At 58.2% G+C, this 18,114-nt stretch overlaps 1 protein-coding gene and 1 long non-coding RNA gene across 2 annotated transcripts; both read left to right on the top strand.

Moving 5' to 3' along the window:
- The first annotated feature begins 2,740 nt into the window (after positions 1–2,740).
- Positions 2,741–4,964, top strand: LOC116450922. Its single transcript, XR_004243015.1, has 4 exons — positions 2,741–2,926; positions 3,184–3,333; positions 3,560–4,449; positions 4,738–4,964. It is a non-coding gene; the product is annotated as an uncharacterized LOC116450922 (long non-coding RNA).
- Positions 4,965–8,801: 3,837 nt separating this feature from the next.
- On the top strand, positions 8,802–13,686 carry LOC116450920 (serine/threonine-protein kinase pim-1-like). The gene is given in 8 exon segments (XM_032123907.1): positions 8,802–9,713; positions 9,715–10,062; positions 10,191–10,241; positions 10,465–10,831; positions 11,471–11,647; positions 11,905–12,054; positions 12,282–13,171; positions 13,460–13,686. Coding segments are annotated over 6 exon segments (1,296 nt in total). The 5' UTR covers positions 8,802–9,467; the 3' UTR covers positions 12,012–12,054; positions 12,282–13,171; positions 13,460–13,686.
- The last annotated feature ends 4,428 nt before the right edge of the window (positions 13,687–18,114 follow it).

Here is an 18,114-nt window from a genome sequence, read left to right as displayed (position 1 = left end):
CGGAGGGTCACCCGCCCGGGCCCCCTCTCAGAAGTGATGGCTCCTCCTGACATCACGTCTCGGGGTGATGGGTGATCCCCCGCGTGCCACCCAGGAGTGGTGGCTCACCTCCTCCATCACGTCCCAGCACAGCGGCCTCTTCCCCCAGCCCGCCCCAGTGCCCACAATGGACAGAGCACGGGGCGTGGCGTGGGCAGCGGGACCTCTGGAAGATGCCGATCTCCTTGACACTCCACAGCAGCCCGGAGACACAGTGGCACCAGCGCAAGGTGCCCAGCCGTGAGCCAGCCTGCTTCCAATGACTGAATTCATGTTTGCTCAATACTCAGCAGCACAGTCAGTCCTGACTGAAGTTGGCTTACGAAATACTGGGTTAGTACTGTTCCCTCACTGGACTGGCCATTGCTGCCCCCATCATTTGACAGATGCTTCAAACCTGCCACTTCAACCAGCAACCCCTTTTTCTACTTATCTGTTAGCTGTGTTGGCGTCATTATTATTTGATCTATGGAACTCACAATAAAAAGTCCTGTTACTCCAGGGCCCTGCAGTTACTTTTGGGGCAGCCACTTTGCATGCACCAGTCCCTTGCTCCAGCACTTACACACTTTTGCCAAGTTGTCCTGCATCAGGCAGTGCGATCAAAATGCTGGCAGAGTCACTGCAACCACGAGTGTGACATGCTGTAGAGTCCTGCCAGGGAATTTGAGGCAACAAAGGAAAATAACAGGAGAAAGAACATTTTGAGTTCCTCTTCTCCACAGAGCCACTCTTTTGATGGAGAGGCCTTGCCTCCTATCAACTGCTCTGCAGGAATTGCCCTCAGTCCCAGGAGCCATTCAAACACATCCCAAACAGCCACATGTCACTATACGCAGGCTGGAGGTCTGGGTGAGAGCCCGCCATTGAGAAAGGAAGATTCCTGAGTAGTGATTACATGGCCCAGGATCAGCTGCTGCCTATACGAGCACCAAAAAAAGCTAGTGTAAACACAGAGTTCAACCCTTTCTCATAGGAGTCACCACTGCTCAGTTTTTACCTCAGGCTTTGGGCTGATTCTGAACTTGTGTGACTGATAACCAATTAACTCACCATCCGTCTGCAGTGCCCATTTCCCTTTCCTTTCCCTGTGCTAGGAGCAGCACACTGAGCATTACACAGCCAAACCTAGGTCAGGTTTGAATGCCTCCCTGGGGACAGGGGCTTTGGAACCAGCCCACTCCCCCTGCCAGCTACAGGCACTTCAAAACCAACTCCTCCACCAGCATCCACCCCACCAGCACAGCAGCTCCAGGTTTTGGCAGCTTAGTAGCACAGGGAAATTGGTCTGGTTTTGCTACTTCAGTAGCAGTGTCCAGAGCAGCTAATGAAGAGCAGATGAAGCAATTTGCTCAAGATCAATATTGCTAAACACACAAAGCTTACTAAGTGAACATTTTTGTCCTAACCTAAACAAACCTTTCATTTTCCCATTCCACATCTAAGTAGACAACTTATTTCAGCAGTAATAGCTCAGCTATAATAACAAGTAAATCCATAAGCAATCAGAGAAATGTGGTTTTGTTTTGAAACCTATTCCATGTAGGGGCAGGGAAGAACTTAACACCCCTCTGAAAATACAACCAAGCTTTATGCAATCAACAGCAGCCAATCTGCTCAGACTCAAATGCCTCCAAAGCTTTAGGGATGTTTAGCTCTAGCATTTTCACTGAGACAAAACTGAACCAAAGTCAAAGGTTGGAACATTCTCAGAATACTAAAATTCCTATAGTTCTGGGGATTTTGAGCATAAGGCTTAGCCACAGTCTCTTATACATGCACACATTACAGTACATCATATGATTAAAAAGCACAAACCCAGGCATGGTGAAGAATGGATTGAGAGCAGCCCTGAGAAGGACTTGGGGTGTTGATTGATGAGAAGCTCAACCAACCTTGTTTGGTGTGGCAGGGAAGCCAGTTACTGAAAGGGTCAGCAGTCCCTGTACATTCTGGGCTGGTCAGTGGCTCCTCTGGGCAAGCAAGGAGTGGGTCAGGTGGCTGGGAATCCCCAGCAGAGCTGATATGTTTTGAAACTCAGAAGATAATTGTACCTCATTGAAGCCACATATCTTACAGTGAGAACTTCCTGGCTGTCAGACTTAGAAAAATTCAGGAAAATAAAAAGGCAAGATCTAGCTTACAAACTGCAAAGCACATACAGCAGACACCTGTACGTTCATTTGTGTCATCTAACCATGAAAAATACACTGGTGCCTTCAAAACAAATACTAAAGGTTGCTCCGCACCACTGTCTAAAATACTTTCCAAGTTATACAGATAAAAAACAGGACTCACTTCAGACACTCAGCCCCTTCCCTGCACTGCACCAAGCGCAGAACGGAACTCCATGGTCTTACTGACTAAGCACTGAAGTCAAGACTCAAAATGCATAACACCTTCTTTTTCTAATTGAATCTCTTGATCACAACAACACTCCCCCACAAACAGCCCTGGTTCCTCAGAGCCTGCCTGTACATTCCTGAAGTAAACTTCAGAGAAAGAAATGACCGGGTTTCTGCACCCTTTCATTCACCGTGATGCGCCATCAGGAGGCTGCTGTTGCCTCTGCCTTGTGAATTGGACCCCACGGCTGCTGTGGCACCCCTTCCGGCTGCCAACTGCATTTTTCAGCCAAACTGCAACTGCCGCTTTCCAGCAGGGCTATCCAAGGTGCATCCCCCTAATGAACTGCCTCTCTATTCCGTAGGAACACCATCGTACAGCCCCCCGGAATGGAACCACTTTGGCTGGTACTACGGCGAGGCAGCGACCGTCTGGTCCCTGGGCATCGTGCTGCACCAGATGGTCTGCGGGCAGCACCCGTTCCCGAAGGGCCGGAACATCAGCTGGGGCCAGCTGTCGCTCCCACAACGGCTCTCTCAAGGTGGATGCTCATCTCTGCGGCACGGGGGGAATAGCAGTGCTGGGAGACAGCAGCGGGCTCACGAGCATCCCGCTCTGGCAGCTGCCGAGGAGGTGGCACATGCCCCGCTCTCCTGCTCTCCTCCAAAACAAAGAATGGATGGGAAAGTTCAGGCACAGCTTGGAGCCCCCATGGCATGGCCTGGGCATGGCAATAGTGGGGCAAAGCGGACAGGAGCCTTCTGCAACTGACCGGCGCTTTCTGGTTTCTCCCCGCAGACTGCAAGGAACTCATCAGATGGTGTCTGTCCCTGCACTCCTTGGACAGGCCCTCATTAGAAGACCTGTCGTGTGATCCTTGGCTGCAGGATATTCACCATCCGTAGAAGAAGGGAGAGAGCCACAGGCACACTTTGATCCAGGGAGCCGGTAAGTTACAGCTCCACACGTGCCTTGGCAAGAAGAAGCCAAGAAACGCAGGCTTTTTTGCCCTGCCTGTATCGCTGCGCAGGGGTCGTCAGATGGGAACACGCAGCCCTTGTGCTGGAGCTGAGCTGCTCTTCCCAGCACTGGTGGCCGCCGTGCAAGCTGCTTTTGCTTGTCCTGCTCCACTGACAGCCGGGCCCTGGGCGGGGCACTGACAGCCTGCTCTCAGCCGCAGGGAAGAAGGAGCCCCTGGAGAAGCTGTGCCAGGTGGGGCTGCTGCGTCTGGAGATATGGAGGACGACGTCAAGGATGACAAGCTCTTCCTCGACCTGGCCACCGGCAAGCTGAAGATGATGGGCTTTGATTCTGGCACCTTCTTCAAAGCCAGGCTCCACAGCGAATTTACAGATGAGTCCACACCCAGGGGGATGCTCCCAGATTTGGGCATTGCACGGCCTGGCCGGGAAGCAAAGGTTCCCCCCTTTGCTGGGGCGGGTGCAACTAATTCTTCAGCCGGCTGCCAAGCTGCTTTTCGGCGGGGCGGGCGGGATGGGCTGGGGTGCTTACGAAATGGGAGTCGGCCCCTGGCCCTGCCAACAGCCCCCACCACCCACTGTTCCCCGGGCTGGGGCTGGGGCTGGGGCTGGGGCAGCCAGCCCGACACAAACAAGCCCCCATGGCAGGAGCAGAGGTGGCGCTCCAGGAGCTGTGCACGGGCTGCTTTGTTTTGCGGGGAAGGAAGGGCTTGGGCTGCTCCACTCCCCTTGTTTGCTTCGGGCTCGCCGTGCCTGTTGGGGGGCAGTGCAGGGGGGAAGGGAGAAAGCGTGGGCTTCCCTCGCCCGTGGGTGGGTTTTTCCCCAGCATGTAGGGAAGGTTGGGCCTTCCTCAGGCCCCCGAGAGAGAGAAGATTTTTGACCTTTTCTCTTGTTTCTCCTTTTGGTCTGTAATCCCTTTTCATTAATTTGTTGTTTGTTTTTCTTCTAGGAAGCGTTGTAGGTGGTGTCCAGTCTGGATCGGGAAGTGCTTGGGACCAGCTGCGGCGTGGATGGCACGTGGCCTTGGAGAAGGCCGAGGACATGGCTTGGGAGCAGCTTTTCTTCCGGCGGCGGGTGGCGTGCGGTGGGTCCCCGTCTTCTTGGCACGGGTGGGATAAGGGCTTTTGGGAGATGGCAGCGAGCACAGGAGCATCCCGCTCTGGGCAGCTGCTGAGGAGGTGGATCTGCCACGGCTGGCTGCGGGTGGTGGCACGTGTCCTGCCATCCTGCTCTCCTGCCAAAGGCAGCAGGGACGGGCGGCTTCGGGCACCGCTCTGAGCACGGCCAGCACGGCCTGGGCACCGCGGGCGGCTGGGACAAGGGGGACAGCAGCCTTCACGTGACGGGCGGTTTCTGCTTTCTCTCCTTGCAGCCGGGCTCTGTGGATGCTGAGGCTGCTCTGGGCTCCGCCAGGGCTCTGCTGCGGCTCAGCACCGGGCCGGAAGAAGCCAAAGAAGAACCGGTGTGAGCTGCAGCAGAGACGTGCCCGAGCATTTCGGCAACGCAGCTCAAGCCTGCAGAGTGCACGCCTCCAGGGGAAAACATGACACCCCCCCCGCCCCAAATAAACTTGTTCAATAACTTGTGAAATGAAATCAATGTGGGATGACCCCAAATGACATTTCTCAGCTTGCTCAAGCTTTAGCTCAGCCCTTCTCTGAACAGTTCTCTGCCCCACCTGCCCTTTAGTTCACAAGTGCTCCCTCCCTCTTTTCCGCCAGTGAGTTGCCAGCTCAGGGCAGTCTCTGTCGCACTGTAGCCTTCCTTGATGCCCCTGACCACGAGGAGGAGGAGCGAGCCCCAGGTTTAGGGACTCATCCTGTCACTGGCAGAAGAACAGCAATGTCTCAGAGGTCCGGCGAGACCTGAGTGTCATTCAAGAGCTGCCCTCCAGGCCTCAGCTCTCCTCACTGTTAGCTTCCCACTGCCACTTTTCCTCGTCCTTGCAGCAGGATGAGCTCTGTGAATGCCCCTTGACCCTCCCCACTCCTGCCAGCCCAGCCACCCAGCTCAGTTCGGCTTAAGCTGAAGCTTCTTTGTCTCCTCTGGCACGCCAGTGCAGTTCCCTCTGCGGGGAGCAGCAGCCCCAGAGCACAGCAGGCAACAGCGCAGGCCGCACCTGCACCAGCTCCCCTCCGCGCGTGGCTGGGCTCTTGGTGGCAACTAAATGCTCCCTGTTTGCAGCTGTCACTGGAGGATGGCCCCAGGGCAGAGCCCAGCCGGGCTCCCACCGCATCCCCCGGAGCTTGGGGCAGACAGTGGTCCCAGAGCTGAGGTTAATGGTGCGCAGCCGGCGCTGCGGCTCGCAGTCAGTGTTTGCAAGTGTTGCCTTCTCACCTCCTGCAACTTGTGGGGAAAACGAGCTGTGCGGCCGGGCCAGCACTGCCCCTCTGGGCACTGACAAGGCTCAAGGTCTTTGCTGTTGCAGAGGAGCCGGCATTGAGCCTTAGCAGGGCCCGGCAGGTGCGGAGCCGGATCTCGCCTGCTGCCCGGGGCTCGCTGCCCGCCAACCGCCCCCACCCGCCGCGCTGCGTTCTGCAGGGATAGAAGGCTCTGTCTGCACAAGGGTTCCCATAATGTCTTTGTACCCGTGGCTGCGGAACGAGCACGGAGAGCGAAAGTGTCAGTCACGTTGCTTGTGCAACGCATCAAAGAAATGCGGTCGCCAGTCGGGCTATAACCAGAGACGTTTATTAAAAGTGTCGATAGCTTTTATAATCTTTTCACCATCGGCTTAGAATAGTGTGAGCCTGGATAGCCAATAGTAAAATTGTTCATAAGCTTGCTAACCAATAATAGTCGTGATCAATTCCCTAACAGCAACATCAGACTTTTCTCCCAAAGATAAATGCTTGTGTAATACTTCTTTCTGCAAACTATTGTGCACCTGCTACTTGTTACATTTTTAAAAACTTTGTTCCATCTCTCCTGCCTTGACTGAATAGTCCTTGCTTTCTAACTAAACGCTCTGTGTTCTCCCAGTTGCAAGTTCCCGGTGTTTTCTTACTCTACTGGGTCTTTCTGACTAAGCACTGAAGTCAAGACTCAAAATGCATAACACCTTCTTTTTCTAATTGAATCTCTTGATCACAACAACACTCCCCCACAAACAGCCCTGGTTCCTCAGAGCCTGCCTGTACATTCCTGAAGCAAACTTCAGAGAAAGAAATGATCGGGTTTCTGCACCCTTTCATTCACCGTGATGCGCCGTCAGGAGGCTGCTGTTGCCTCTGCCTTGTGAATTGGACCCCACGGCTGCTGTGGCACCCCTTCCGGCTGCCACCTGCATTTTTCAGCCAAACTGCAACTGCCGCTTTCCAGCAGGGCTATCCACGGTGCTTTCACGACAGCGAAGTCAGTCTTTTTGTCGCAGGCATAAGGATCAGCAGATACTGGAATGCCCACCACCCCTGAGCACTAAGGCGAGGAGAATGAAAGCCATACAGGCCACATTCACAGCGCTCAAACACAGCCCTGTTGCTGGTGCTCTTGAAATAGAATCAGCTGACAGAGGCCAGCACAGAAATTGCCTCTGGAGTGTGGAATGAAACGAAAAACTCCACCGGGAGAAAGAGGAAGCAGAACTTCTGCACTCGCTTCATTGCTTCTTCCCAGCAGCAGGAGACGTGGATGTCCAGAGGCACGTCCCGCTGCTGCTGACCACGGTGAGAGCACAGCCTGCTGCCCAGTCCCAGCGGGAACCCCAGCCCAGCCCGGGGAGCTCCCGCAGCGTCGGCAGCTCAGCGGACGCGGTGCCGGGGCCGCAGCCCCGGGGACACGCCCGCCCATTGTGGGGCAGCGGCGCAGGCGCAATGTCCTGCGGCCCAAACTTGCTGCTGCTGCCACGCAAGGCCCATCCTTCTCCCCCTCCTCCTCTCCCAGCACGGCGCAAATTGCACCTCGCGGGATGCTTCCCCGGAGGCTGCTCAGGCGCCCCGCTCCTCTTTCCACCTGAGCGTCACTGCGGAGGAGTCTTTGGCGCGCTTCCGTAAGCCCGGGCCTCTGGCTTCGTGCTGAATCGGGGATGCAAACGGCCTTGTTAAGAAAGTCAAAAGCCAAGGGAACGGATTAGGAATTATTAGAAAAAACTACCCTTCTTCCAGGCAAGGTACACCAAGTCATTTCCCACATTTCTCCTTTGCAGATTCTTTCAGTCATCTGCTCGGAGAGCTCCAGCTTCTTCTGGTGCTTCCCACGAACCGATTGTACTCTTGATTTGCACACCAACGCACCAGATGTGCAAGCATCTACGCTGAACTCAGAAACCAACCGCCTCTGTCAGACCATTCTCACATTCCAGGTCACTTGCAAGATGTCCACTGAGAGCTTGGAAGGATTAGCCCACAGCTCTCCACTTCTGGCTGCAGGCTCCGGAGATTCTTTCTCTCCATTCAGCCAGCCTAACAACTGCTGCTACCCCCTCCTCCTGTTTCCTTAGCCTAGAACAGTAACTACGGAAACCTTACCCACCGCACAACTCGCTAGTCCACCAGGAGGAGAAAGGACAAGTTGTCAAGCTCTCAAAACCTTGGTCCTGCTCTGCTGCAAGAGTCGTGCTGCACACACAGTGTGGCAAGCCAAGAGAAGCTGCACGTGATGGCACATCTTGTGACAGGAGCTCGAGCAAGGTCTCCAGGAAAGGGTCTTGGAAAGAGCAGACATCACTGTGGGCAAGATTCTTGCAAAAGCAAAACAGCTTCCCAGAAGTGACATGCAAACGGAAAGAAACAGCCCAAGATGTTCCCGTATACTATTAATTGCTTCCCTTCTAGGCTCCCCTTTTCTGTCTTGCACTAGTTCTACCCCACCGTCATTCCAAACTGATCTTACCTAGAAGACCTAGGACTTAGCAAGTTTGAGACACTCTACAGTATCATTAGCTACACACAGTTTGCCTTCTCCCTGTTTGGCTTTGAAAGCAATGCTGGAGACACCAGAAGCCTGCCAATGGAAGATTTTAGAGCCCAGTGCATTGCTCGGCTCTGGCTTCTAGAGACAGGGCATGTGCTCCCATGGGACTGCACCCTCAGCAGTGACAATAGACAGCAGAAGCAACAAAGGTGATTCCCATGACACTGTCGCAGGGCTCAAGACTCCGTGTCTTGGCTTCACATGGCAAAGTTCACTGTCTGTTTGGACAGACTCAGCATCCAAACGAGTCTGCTTTTCTACCTGTGTCAATGAACAGCAGGAGAAGGAAACCAGCCTGCAGTTTCTTTGCAGAGAGGGCCTTTGCTCCCGGCTGAAAGTGCTGGATTGGCAGGGAGGAGGCAGACAGCTGAGAGCTGAGCTGCTCTATTGGACTGGCATCAGAACTCGGCAAAAAGAGTGCTTCCATTCTTTTCCTTGAATCCTCCTATCGGCAGTCTCCGATTTTCACCTGGAACCGGATAAGAAAGTAGCAACAGCCCTGCAACGAGGGCACCGCGCCGGGCACGGCCCCGCCGCTCCCACTGCCCACGCCGAGCGGCCGGGGAGCAGCGCTGCGCCCCGCAGGGGCTGCACGTCTCCCTCCTCACGTCCTGCTCTGCCCTCCCACGGGGCGGGCTCTGCCTGGCGCTGGCAGGCGCCTCATTCAGCACTTTGCTCTGCTCCAGGCAAAAAGTGCGGACAGCGCTTTGCTTGCTCGTGAGCAAGAGACCGCGGCGCGGGGCGAGCGAGCAGCAGGGGCAAGTTGCAAGACTGCCGCAAGGAAGAGTTACAATCTGGTGAAGAAGAAGCTAAACAAGACGGTGCGTGTGGCGCGGCTGCGGGAGGAAGAGATGCTCCGTGACTCCGCTTCGGCCCCGGAGCGCAGCGGCCCGTGCTGGCCCGGGGCGCGCGGGGCTCGGCCGCGGGGCGCGCGGCGGAAAAACGGACACCCGGGCAACAGACACACGGACACGCGGACAAACGCTCCCAGCGCTTCAGCGGCAGCGGCGGCAGCGGCAGCAGCGGCAGCGGCGGCAGCAGCAGAAGAGCAACACAAAAGCAGCGGTTCTCCAGAGCCTCCGCGTTCCTTCTCCTGCTCCTCCTCTCCTTCTCCCAGTGTCCCGCATCCCCTGTCCCGCTCTCCCTTCAGTGCTCCACCCCCTCCGCCCCTTCCGCGGCCTCCCTCTCCCCATGCCAGGCCGGGCCATGCGCCCGGCCCGCCCGCGGCCCCGGGCGGGGCTGCGCCCTCCCCGCCCCCGGGCGTCCCGCCGCGGTCTCGCCTCCGCCCGGCTCTTGCACTACTGGCGGTGGCGCTGCTGGGCGGGCATCAGTGCCTGCCTCTTGGGCAGCATTGCCAGCCTCTGGCTCCGGCTGGCCCGACTCCGGCCCCGGCCCCAGGCCCGCCTCCGCCTCCGGCCCCGGCCCCGCCCCCCGGCGCCGGCCCCGGCTCCTCCCGGGACCCGCCGAGGACACAGACGGCGCGGCCGCTCCCGCCGCGTCCGCGGCGTCTTCCCCGGTCCGAGCTCTTCCGCTCGGCAGCGCGGCCCCCGCCCCCGAGCCGCCGGTGTCCCCTTCGAAAGAAGCAACATCTGGGGATACCCGGCCCGGGGCGGTTGAGGAGCGGCCGCGGGCCGTTTCTGGCGCCGGGCCGAGCGCTGACAGCCGCGTGTCGCCGGCAGGGAAGGCGCAGCAGGGCCTGACGGAGCGCTACCGGGTGGGCTCGCTGCTGGGGCGCGGCGGCTTCGGCAGCGTGTTCGCGGCGACGCGGCTCTCGGACGGCGCCCCGGTGAGTGGCGGGGCCGGCGGCGGGCGCAGGAGGAGGGGGGGCGGAGGAGGAGGAGGGCGCAGGAGAAGGAGGATGGGGCTCGGCAGGGCGGGCGGCGAGCTCAACCCGCTGCTTCCCTTGGCTTGCAGGTGGCCATCAAACGGGTGCCACGGAACCGCATCCGTCATTGGGGCGAGCTGGTGAGTGAGCGGGGGGAGGAGGGGGGTGGTGGGCAGCGGGAGAAGGCGGGGCGTGACGGGCGGGGATAAGCCGAGGCCCGGGAGGGTGGAAGGCGGCAGGACGCCTCGGGGGAGAGCGGGCGTGGGGGCAGCGGAGGGCGCAGAGCATCCCGGGCTGGGCGAGGGCCTTCCCGAGCCCTGGCACGGCATCAGCCCCACTGACGGCATCGTGCTCCTCCCGCAGCCCAACGGCACCAGCGCACCACTCGAGGTCGTGCTGCTGGACAAGGTGTCCACCGGCTTCCCTGGTGTGGTGCAGCTCCTCGAGTGGCTCGAGCTCCCCAACAACGTGGTGCTGGTGATGGAGCGGCCGGAGCACTCTCAGGACCTGCTTCATTTTATTCGAGAGCGGGGCTTCCTGTCAGAGGAGGTGGCACGGGAGCTCTTCCGCCAGGTCCTGGAGGCCGTGCGGCACTGCACCAGCTGCGGGGTCCTTCACAGGGACCTGAAACCAGAGAACATCCTGGTTGACCTGGCCACCGGCCAGGCCAAATTGATTGACTTTGGCTGTGGCACCCACCTGCAAGACACAGCCTACACCCGCTTTGCAGGTGAGTCCCCGCCGGGGTAGGCTCCCGGTGCCGGCATCTCGCGGCCCAGCCTGGCTGTGGCAGCGGGGATTCTCCCTTTTGATGCCAGGACCGAGTGTTCAGCCCAGTTGCTTTTGAGGGTGGGTGGCCGGGGGGCCATCTTCCAGCGCTGCTGGCAGCCTTCGCCAGCCACTCTGCCCAGGACTGGCGCTGGGGCTGGGGCAGCCAGCGTGACAAAAACACACCCGTGGGTGGGGGTAGCAGAGAGGGCGGGGCCAGAAGCTGTGCACCCGCCGGTTTGGTGTGCAGGCGAGAAAGGGCTTGGACTGCTCAGCTTGCCTGCCTGGTTTGCCTTGGCTTCAGAATGTTTTTTGGGGCAATGCAGGCAGGGAGGGTGAAGGCATGGTTTTTCCCCCCAGCACTGAGCGGGTTTTCCCTTTGTGTGGAATGCTCGGGCCTTGCCGGGGCTTCCGCTGCCCTCTTGCGACACCGGTGGCTTCTTTTACAACCCACAGTTTGTCCCCAAGTCACAGGCGCTGGCGAGAGGGCAGCGGGTCACGCCGCGTGCCACTGGTGCGGCCCCCGCGTGCCCAGGGATGCTGGGGCGAGGCTCCGGGAGCAGGCAGCATCCCCCTAATGAACTGCCTCTCTATTCCGTAGGAACACCATCGTACAGCCCCCCGGAATGGAACCACTTTGGCTGGTACTACGGCGAGGCAGCTACCGTCTGGTCCCTGGGCATCGTGCTGCACCAGATGGTCTGCGGGCAGCACCCGTTCCCGAAGGGCCGGAACATCAGCTGGGGCCAGCTGTCGCTCCCACAACGGCTCTCTCAAGGTGGATGCTCATCTCTGCGGCACGGGGGGAATAGCAGTGCTGGGAGACAGCAGCGGGCTCACGAGCATCCCGCTCTGGCAGCTGCCGAGGAGGTGGCACATGCCCCGCTCTCCTGCTCTCCTTCAAAACAAAGAATGGATGGGAAAGTTCAGGCACAGCTTGGAGCTCCCATGGCATGGCCTGGGCATGGCAATAGTGGGGCAAAGCGGACAGGAGCCTTCTGCAACTGACCGGCGCTTTCTGGTTTCTCCCCGCAGACTGCAAGGAACTCATCAGATGGTGTCTGTCCCTGCACTCCTTGGACAGGCCCTCATTAGAAGACCTGTCGTGTGATCCTTGGCTGCAGGATATTCACCATCCGTAGAAGAAGGGAGAGAGCCACAGGCACACTTTGATCCAGGGAGCCGGTAAGTTACAGCTCCACACGTGCCTTGGCAAGAAGAAGCCAAGAAACGCAGGCTTTTTTGCCCTGCCTGTATCGCTGCGCAGGGGTCGTCAGATGGGAACACGCAGCCCTTGTGCTGGAGCTGAGCTGCTCTTCCCAGCACTGGTGGCCGCCGTGCAAGCTGCTTTTGCTTGTCCTGCTCCACTGACAGCCGGGCCCTGGGCGGGGCACCTGACAGCCTGCTCTCAGCCGCAGGGAAGAAGGAGCCCCTGGAGAAGCTGTGCCAGGTGGGGCTGCTGCGTCTGGAGATATGGAGGACGACGTCAAGGATGACAAGCTCTTCCTCGACCTGGCCACCGGCAAGCTGAAGATGATGGGCTTTGATTCTGGCACCTTCTTCAAAGCCAGGCTCCACAGCGAATTTACAGATGAGTCCACACCCAGGGGGATGCTCCCAGATTTGGGCATTGCACGGCCTGGCCGGGAAGCAAAGGTTCCCCCCTTTGCTGGGGCGGGTGCAACTAATTCTTCAGCCGGCTGCCAAGCTGCTTTTCGGCGGGGCGGGCGGGATGGGCTGGGGTGCTTACGAAATGGGAGTCGGCCCCTGGCCCTGCCAACAGCCCCCACCACCCACTGTTCCCCGGGCTGGGGCTGGGGCTGGGGCTGGGGCAGCCAGCCCGACACAAACAAGCCCCCATGGCAGGAGCAGAGGTGGCGCTCCAGGAGCTGTGCACGGGCTGCTTTGTTTTGCGGGGAAGGAAGGGCTTGGGCTGCTCCACTCCCCTTGTTTGCTTCGGGCTCGCCGTGCCTGTTGGGGGGCAGTGCAGGGGGGAAGGGAGAAAGCGTGGGCTTCCCTCGCCCGTGGGTGGGTTTTTCCCCAGCATGTAGGGAAGGTTGGGCCTTCCTCAGGCCCCCGAGAGAGAGAAGATTTTTGACCTTTTCTCTTGTTTCTCCTTTTGGTCTGTAATCCCTTTTCATTAATTTGTTGTTTGTTTTTCTTCTAGGAAGCGTTGTAGGTGGTGTCCAGTCTGGATCGGGAAGTGCTTGGGACCAGCTGCGGCGTGGATGGCACGTGGCCTTGGAGAAGGCCGAGGACATGGCTTGGGAGCAGCTTTTCTTCCGGCGGCGGGTGGCGTGCGGTGGGTCCCCGTCTTCTTGGCACGGGTGGGATAAGGGCTTTTGGGAGATGGCAGCGAGCACAGGAGCATCCCGCTCTGGGCAGCTGCTGAGGAGGTGGATCTGCCACGGCTGGCTGCGGGTGGTGGCACGTGTCCTGCCATCCTGCTCTCCTGCCAAAGGCAGCAGGGACGGGCGGCTTCGGGCACCGCTCTGAGCACGGCCAGCACGGCCTGGGCACCGCGGGCGGCTGGGACAAGGGGGACAGCAGCCTTCACGTGACGGGCGGTTTCTGCTTTCTCTCCTTGCAGCCGGGCTCTGTGGATGCTGAGGCTGCTCTGGGCTCCGCCAGGGCTCTGCTGCGGCTCAGCACCGGGCCGGAAGAAGCCAAAGAAGAACCGGTGTGAGCTGCAGCAGAGACGTGCCCGAGCATTTCGGCAACGCAGCTCAAGCCTGCAGAGTGCACGCCTCCAGGGGAAAACATGACACCCCCCCCGCCCCAAATAAACTTGTTCAATAACTTGTGAAATGAAATCAATGTGGGATGACCCCAAATGACATTTCTCAGCTTGCTCAAGCTTTAGCTCAGCCCTTCTCTGAACAGTTCTCTGCCCCACCTGCCCTTTAGTTCACAAGTGCTCCCTCCCTCTTTTCCGCCAGTGAGTTGCCAGCTCAGGGCAGTCTCTGTCGCACTGTAGCCTTCCTTGATGCCCCTGACCACGAGGAGGAGGAGCGAGCCCCAGGTTTAGAGACTCATCCTGTCACTGGCAGAAGAACAGCAATGTCTCAGAGGTCCGGTGAGACCTGAGTGTCATTCAAGAGCTGCCCTCCAGGCCTCAGCTCTCCTCACTGTTAGCTTCCCACTGCCACTTTTCCTCGTCCTTGCAGCAGGATGAGCTCTGTGAATGCCCCTTGACCCTCCCCACTCCTGCCAGCCCAGCCACCCAGCTCAGTTCGGCTTAAGCTGAAGCTTCTTTGTCTCCTCTGGCACGCCAGTGCAGTTCCCTCTGCGGGGAGCAGCAGCCCCAGAGCACAGCAGGCAACAGCGCAGGCCGCACCTGCACCAGCTCCCCTCCACGCGTGGCTGGGCTCTTGGTGGCAACTAAATGCTCCCTGTTTGCAGCTGTCACTGGAGGGTGGCCCCAGGGCAGAGCCCAGCCGGGCTCCCACCGCATCCCCCGGAGCTTGGGGCAGACAGTGGTCCCAGAGCTGAGGTTAATGGTGCGCAGCCGGCGCTGCGGCTCGCAGTCAGTGTTTGCAAGTGTTGCCTTCTCACCTCCTGCAACTTGTGGGGAAAACGAGCTGTGCGGCCGGGCCAGCACTGCCCCTCTGGGCACTGACAAGGCTCAAGGTCTTTGCTGTTGCAGAGGAGCCGGCATTGAGCCTTAGCAGGGCCCGGCAGGTGCGGAGCCGGATCTCGCCTGCTGCCCGGGGCTCGCTGCCCGCCAACCGCCCCCACCCGCCGCGCTGCGTTCTGCAGGGATAGAAGGCTCTGTCTGCACAAGGGTTCCCATAATGTCTTTGTACCCGTGGCTGCGGAACGAGCACGGAGAGCGAAAGTGTCAGTCACGTTGCTTGTGCAACGCATCAAAGAAATGCGGTCGCCAGTCGGGCTATAACCAGAGACGTTTATTAAAAGTGTCGATAGCTTTTATAATCTTTTCACCATCGGCTTAGAATAGTGTGAGCCTGGATAGCCAATAGTAAAATTGTTCATAAGCTTGCTAACCAATAATAGTCGTGATCAATTCCCTAACAGCAACATCAGACTTTTCTCCCAAAGATAAATGCTTGTGTAATACTTCTTTCTGCAAACTATTGTGCACCTGCTACTTGTTACATTTTTAAAAACTTTGTTCCATCTCTCCTGCCTTGACTGAATAGTCCTTGCTTTCTAACTAAACGCTCTGTGTTCTCCCAGTTGCAAGTTCCCGGTGTTTTCTTACTCTACTGGGTCTTTCTGACTAAGCACTGAAGTCAAGACTCAAAATGCATAACACCTTCTTTTTCTAATTGAATCTCTTGATCACAACAACACTCCCCCACAAACAGCCCTGGTTCCTCAGAGCCTGCCTGTACATTCCTGAAGCAAACTTCAGAGAAAGAAATGATCGGGTTTCTGCACCCTTCATTCACCGTGATGCGCCGTCAGGAGGCTGCTGTTGCCTCTGCCTTGTGAATTGAACCCCACGGCTGCTGTGGCACCCCTTCCGGCTGCCACCTGCATTTTTCAGCCAAACTGCAACTGCCGCTTTCCAGCAGGGCTATCCACGGTGCTTTCACGGCAGCGAAGTCAGTCTTTTTGTCGCAGGCATAAGGATCAGCAGATACTGGAATGCCCACCACCCCTGAGCACTAAGGCGAGGAGAATGAAAGCCATACAGGCCACATTCACAGCGCTCAAACACAGCCCTGTTGCTGGTGCTCTTGAAATAGAATCAGCTGACAGAGGCCAGCACAGAAATTGCCTCTGGAGTGTGGAATGAAACGAAAAACTCCACCGGGAGAAAGAGGAAGCAGAACTTCTGCACTCGCTTCATTGCTTCTTCCCAGCAGCAGGAGACGTGGATGTCCAGAGGCACGTCCCGCTGCTGCTGACCACGGTGAGAGCACAGCCTGCTGCCCAGTCCCAGCGGGAACCCCAGCCCAGCCCGGGGAGCTCCCGCAGCGTCGGCAGCTCAGCGGACGCGGTGCCGGGGCCGCAGCCCCGGGGACACGCCCGCCCATTGTGGGGCAGCGGCGCAGGCGCAATGTCCTGCGGCCCAAACTTGCTGCTGCTGCCACGCAAGGCCCATCCTTCTCCCCCTCCTCCTCTCCCAGCACGGCGCAAATTGCACCTCGCGGGATGCTTCCCCGGAGGCTGCTCAGGCGCCCCGCTCCTCTTTCCACCTGAGCGTCACTGCGGAGGAGTCTTTGGCGCGCTTCCGTAAGCCCGGGCCTCTGGCTTCGTGCTGAATCGGGGATGCAAACGGCCTTGTTAAGAAAGTCAAAAGCCAAGGGAACGGATTAGGAATTATTAGAAAAAACTACCCTTCTTCCAGGCAAGGTACACCAAGTCATTTCCCACATTTCTCCTTTGCAGATTCTTTCAGTCCGTCTGCTCGGAGAGCTCCAGCTTCTTCTGGTGCTTCCCATGAACCGATTGTACTCTTGATTTGCACACCAACGCACCAGATGTGCAAGCATCTACGCTGAACTCAGAAACCAACCGCCTCTGTCAGACCATTCTCACATTCCAGGTCACTTGCAAGATGTCCACTGAGAGCTTGGAAGGATTAGCCCACAGCTCTCCACTTCTGGCTGCAGGCTCCGGAGATTCTTTCTCTCCATTCAGCCCGCCTAACAACTGCTGCTACCCCCTCCTCCTGTTTCCTTAGCCTAGAACAGTAACGACAGAAACCTTACCCACCGCACAACTCGCTAGTCCACCAGGAGGAGAAAGGACAAGTTGTCAAGCTCTCAAAACCTTGGTCCTGCTCTGCTGCAAGAGTCGTGCTGCACACACAGTGTGGCAAGCCAAGAGAAGCTGCACGTGATGGCACATCTTGTGACAGGAGCTCGAGCAAGGTCTCCAGGAAAGGGTCTTGGAAAGAGCAGACATCACTGTGGGCAAGATTCTTGCAAAAGCAAAACAGCTTCCCAGAAGTGACATGCAAACGGAAAGAAACAGCCCAAGATGTTCCCGTATACTATTAATTGCTTCCCTTCTAGGCTCCCCTTTTCTGTCTTGCACTAGTTCTACCCCACCGTCATTCCAAACTGATCTTACCTAGAAGACCTAGGACTTAGCAAGTTTGAGACACTCTACAGTATCATTAGCTACACACAGTTTGCCTTCTCCCTGTTTGGCTTTGAAAGCAATGCTGGAGACACCAGAAGCCTGCCAATGGAAGATTTTAGAGCCCAGTGCATTGCTCGGCTCTGGCTTCTAGAGACAGGGCATGTGCTCCCATGGGACTGCACCCTCAGCAGTGACAATAGACAGCAGAAGCAACAAAGGTGATTCCCATGACACTGTCGCAGGGCTCAAGACTCCGTGTCTTGGCTTCACATGGCAAAGTTCACTGTCTGTTTGGACAGACTCAGCATCCAAACGAGTCTGCTTTTCTACCTGTGTCAATGAACAGCAGGAGAAGGAAACCAGCCTGCAGTTTCTTTGCAGAGAGGGCCTTTGCTCCCGGCTGAAAGTGCTGGATTGGCAGGGAGGAGGCAGACAGCTGAGAGCTGAGCTGCTCTATTGGACTGGCATCAGAACTCGGCAAAAAGAGTGCTTCCATTCTTTTCCTTGAATCCTCCTATCGGCAGTCTCCGATTTTCACCTGGAACCGGACAAGAAAGTAGCAACAGCCCTGGCGACGAGGGCACCGCGCCGGGCACGGCCCCGCCGCTCCCACTGCCCACGCCGAGCGGCCGGGGAGCAGCGCTGCGCCCCGCAGGGGCTGCACGTCTCCCTCCTCACGTCCTGCTCTGCCCTCCCACGGGGCTGGCTCTGCCTGGCGCTGGCAGGCGCCTCATTCAGCACTTTGCTCTGCTCCAGGCAAAAAGTGCGGACAGCGCTTTGCTTGCTCGTGAGCAAGAGACCGCGGCGCGGGGCGAGCGAGCAGCAGGGGCAAGTTGCAAGACTGCCGCAAGGAAGAGTTACAATCTGGTGAAGAAGAAGCTAAACAAGACGGTGCGTGTGGCGCGGCTGCGGGAGGAAGAGATGCTCCGTGACTCCGCTTCGGCCCCGGAGCGCAGCGGCCCGTGCTGGCCCGGGGCGCGCGGGGCTCGGCCGCGGGGCGCGCGGCGGAAAAACGGACACCCGGGCAACAGACACACGGACACGCGGACAAACGCTCCCAGCGCTTCAGCGGCAGCGGCGGCAGCGGCAGCAGCGGCAGCGGCGGCAGCAGCAGAAGAGCGACACAAAAGCAGCGGTTCTCCAGAGCCTCCGCGTTCCTTCTCCTGCTCCTCCTCTCCTTCTCCC

The sequence above is a fragment of the Corvus moneduloides genome, chromosome 14 (assembly GCF_009650955.1).
Source record: "Corvus moneduloides isolate bCorMon1 chromosome 14, bCorMon1.pri, whole genome shotgun sequence".
NCBI lineage: Eukaryota > Metazoa > Chordata > Aves > Passeriformes > Corvidae > Corvus > Corvus moneduloides.
This window is presented reverse-complemented; position numbering and strand designations above follow the sequence as displayed.